Genomic DNA, 2084 nt, shown 5'->3' with positions numbered 1-2084 from the left:
TCCATCCATCCATCCATCCATCTATCCATCCATCCATCCATCTATCCATCCAACAAGTATTTACTGAGGGTCTGCTCTGAGCCAGGACTATGCCAGTAGAGGAGGCAGACAACAAGCAGGCCCAAAAATTACTAAACAACTGTAAACTCTAATCAATGCTACAAGGAAAAGGAGTTGGGGGTCAGTGAGAAGAAAACTGAGTGAGGACCTGATATAGTTGAGGGATTCATGAAAAGCCTCTTGGAGGCTTTATTTTGTTTTTGGCTTTTTCCTTTCCTATGTTACTGAAGGGAATAGAGACTTTTTTTTTTTTTTTTTGAGTCAGAGTCTCACTCTGTTACCCAGACTGGAGTGCAGTGGCACGCTCCCGGCCACCACAGCCTCGATCTGCTGGGCTCCAGTAATCCTTCTGCCTCAGTCTTCTAAATAGCCAGAACCACAGGCACGTGCTATCACGTCTGGCTAATTTTTGGTTTATTGTAGCAACGAGGTCTTGCCAAGTTGCCCTGGTGGGTCTCGAGCCTGCGGGCTCGGGCAATCCACTAGCCTTGGCCTCCCAAAGTGCTGGGATGAGAGGCTGAGCCTCTGAGCCCGGCCGGGAATAGAGATTTTAATGAGACTGAAGGACGGTGAAAGTGAGGTGGGACCCTGGGACCTCCCAGCACCATCCCCTTACTCTCCCATATCGTTCATCCTGTTGGGGAACCAGATTGGTTATGAGAAGCTGAGTTCACTGGTACTTGAGGTAGAGCATATGACCAGTTAAGACACTGTATTCCTGATCACAGTGATTAGTTCAAGGCAGACATGAGATCTAAGATGGTCCAGTTAGACTGTTCCAAATAATTCTTGGCCCCAGGTGTTCTTGGCCCCAGGTGTTCACCCAAAAGCATGGGTGAGGCCTGGATATTTTGCTACAATAAAGGAAGTTAGCCCAAAGATGAAGGTGATCCACAGACAAGACTAGGGTCACAGAGAAGCAGAGATGGAACCCTGATCACATTATGCCTGAAGCCTATCCCACTTCAGCCGTGAGAATCAGCCACAGCTCTATTGTCCAAGCCAGTTTGAGCTGCATTTTTCTGTTACTTGCAATACAAAGCATCCTGACTGATATAAGTCAACAAGGTTGAGAGAGTGAGGAAAAAAGGCTCTAGGCAGATGGGACAGATGTGCAGAGACCCTGAGATGGGGACAGGCACGACTGGGGCTCACACAGACATTATCACCTGCCCATGGCTTGAAGAGTATCCTGTGATCGACACATGTAATAGTTAATGGAGAGGGAACGTTATGTTGCACCAGGTTTAAAAGAGCTCCAACTCCAAACAGGTCTAAGTTCCATGACCTGACAGCTCTGCTCAATGCTCACTGGTGACACCATAGTATGAGAAGTGCAGAGACCCACTTGGTAGGCCCGAGTCAGCTGGGCTTTGCTCTCTCTGGGGGGTGGGGGTGGGGATGGGTGGGATCACAGAATGTCCCTGATCTGGTCCAGTCCACCCTCAGCACTGGGAGGACCCCAGCCCTCCACCAACCCACACAGTCCACTCTCCCAAGCTTGGATATCCTAATGGCAGCAAGCCTGTGTCCATTGCAAATGCCCACACTCACTGGTCTTGGCTTGGCTACAACGGGAACTGGCTCAGGCACTGGAATGGCACGGGGCCTAGGGGCAGTCAGGTTGAATTCCTTAGGCTCTGTGACCTTGGCCTTGGTCTTTGAAAGAGAGGTTTGACTGGCTGACACTCCTTCCAGTTGGTTGATCAGCTCCTGGACCTCTGGCTGCCACCTTGAAGTCAAAAGCGGAGGGGCTCCTTAGGGTCACCTCCTAACCTGGTCAATAAGGTGATGGTCATTGGGATCCAAAAGACTCCTAGGTGACTGGGTTTATCTCAAGCCTCTCTTCACCGAGTGTCTTCTACTTGCAGGTGTGCTGCCAACCACAACCCTGAAACATATATATCAGCACTCATGGACAGATAAGGAACTGAGGCCCAGAGGCATTGGTGTCCTGGGCCATACTGGTGAGTGGGGAGCTGGGAGGATAGGGACAGCCCCACTGCAAGAATCCAGGGGTGGCC

The 2084-nt window shown here is 50.5% G+C and overlaps 1 protein-coding gene across 1 annotated transcript in view; it reads right to left on the bottom strand.

Moving 5' to 3' along the window:
• The window catches only part of CFAP99 (cilia and flagella associated protein 99), a 50890-nt gene that overhangs the window by 15039 nt on the left and 33767 nt on the right, over positions 1-2084 (bottom strand). The window contains exon 6 of the mRNA XM_008058970.1: positions 1615-1792. Within this exon, the coding sequence (XP_008057161.1) occupies positions 1615-1792 (178 nt within the window). The remainder of the gene's footprint in view (positions 1-1614; positions 1793-2084) is intronic.

The sequence above is a fragment of the Carlito syrichta genome, unplaced genomic scaffold (assembly GCF_000164805.1).
Source record: "Carlito syrichta isolate Samal-C Ts95f unplaced genomic scaffold, Tarsius_syrichta-2.0.1 Scaffold90626, whole genome shotgun sequence".
Lineage (NCBI taxonomy): Eukaryota > Metazoa > Chordata > Mammalia > Primates > Tarsiidae > Carlito > Carlito syrichta.
The sequence above is the reverse complement of the archived record's forward strand: the minus strand, read 5'-3'. Positions and strand labels throughout refer to the sequence as shown.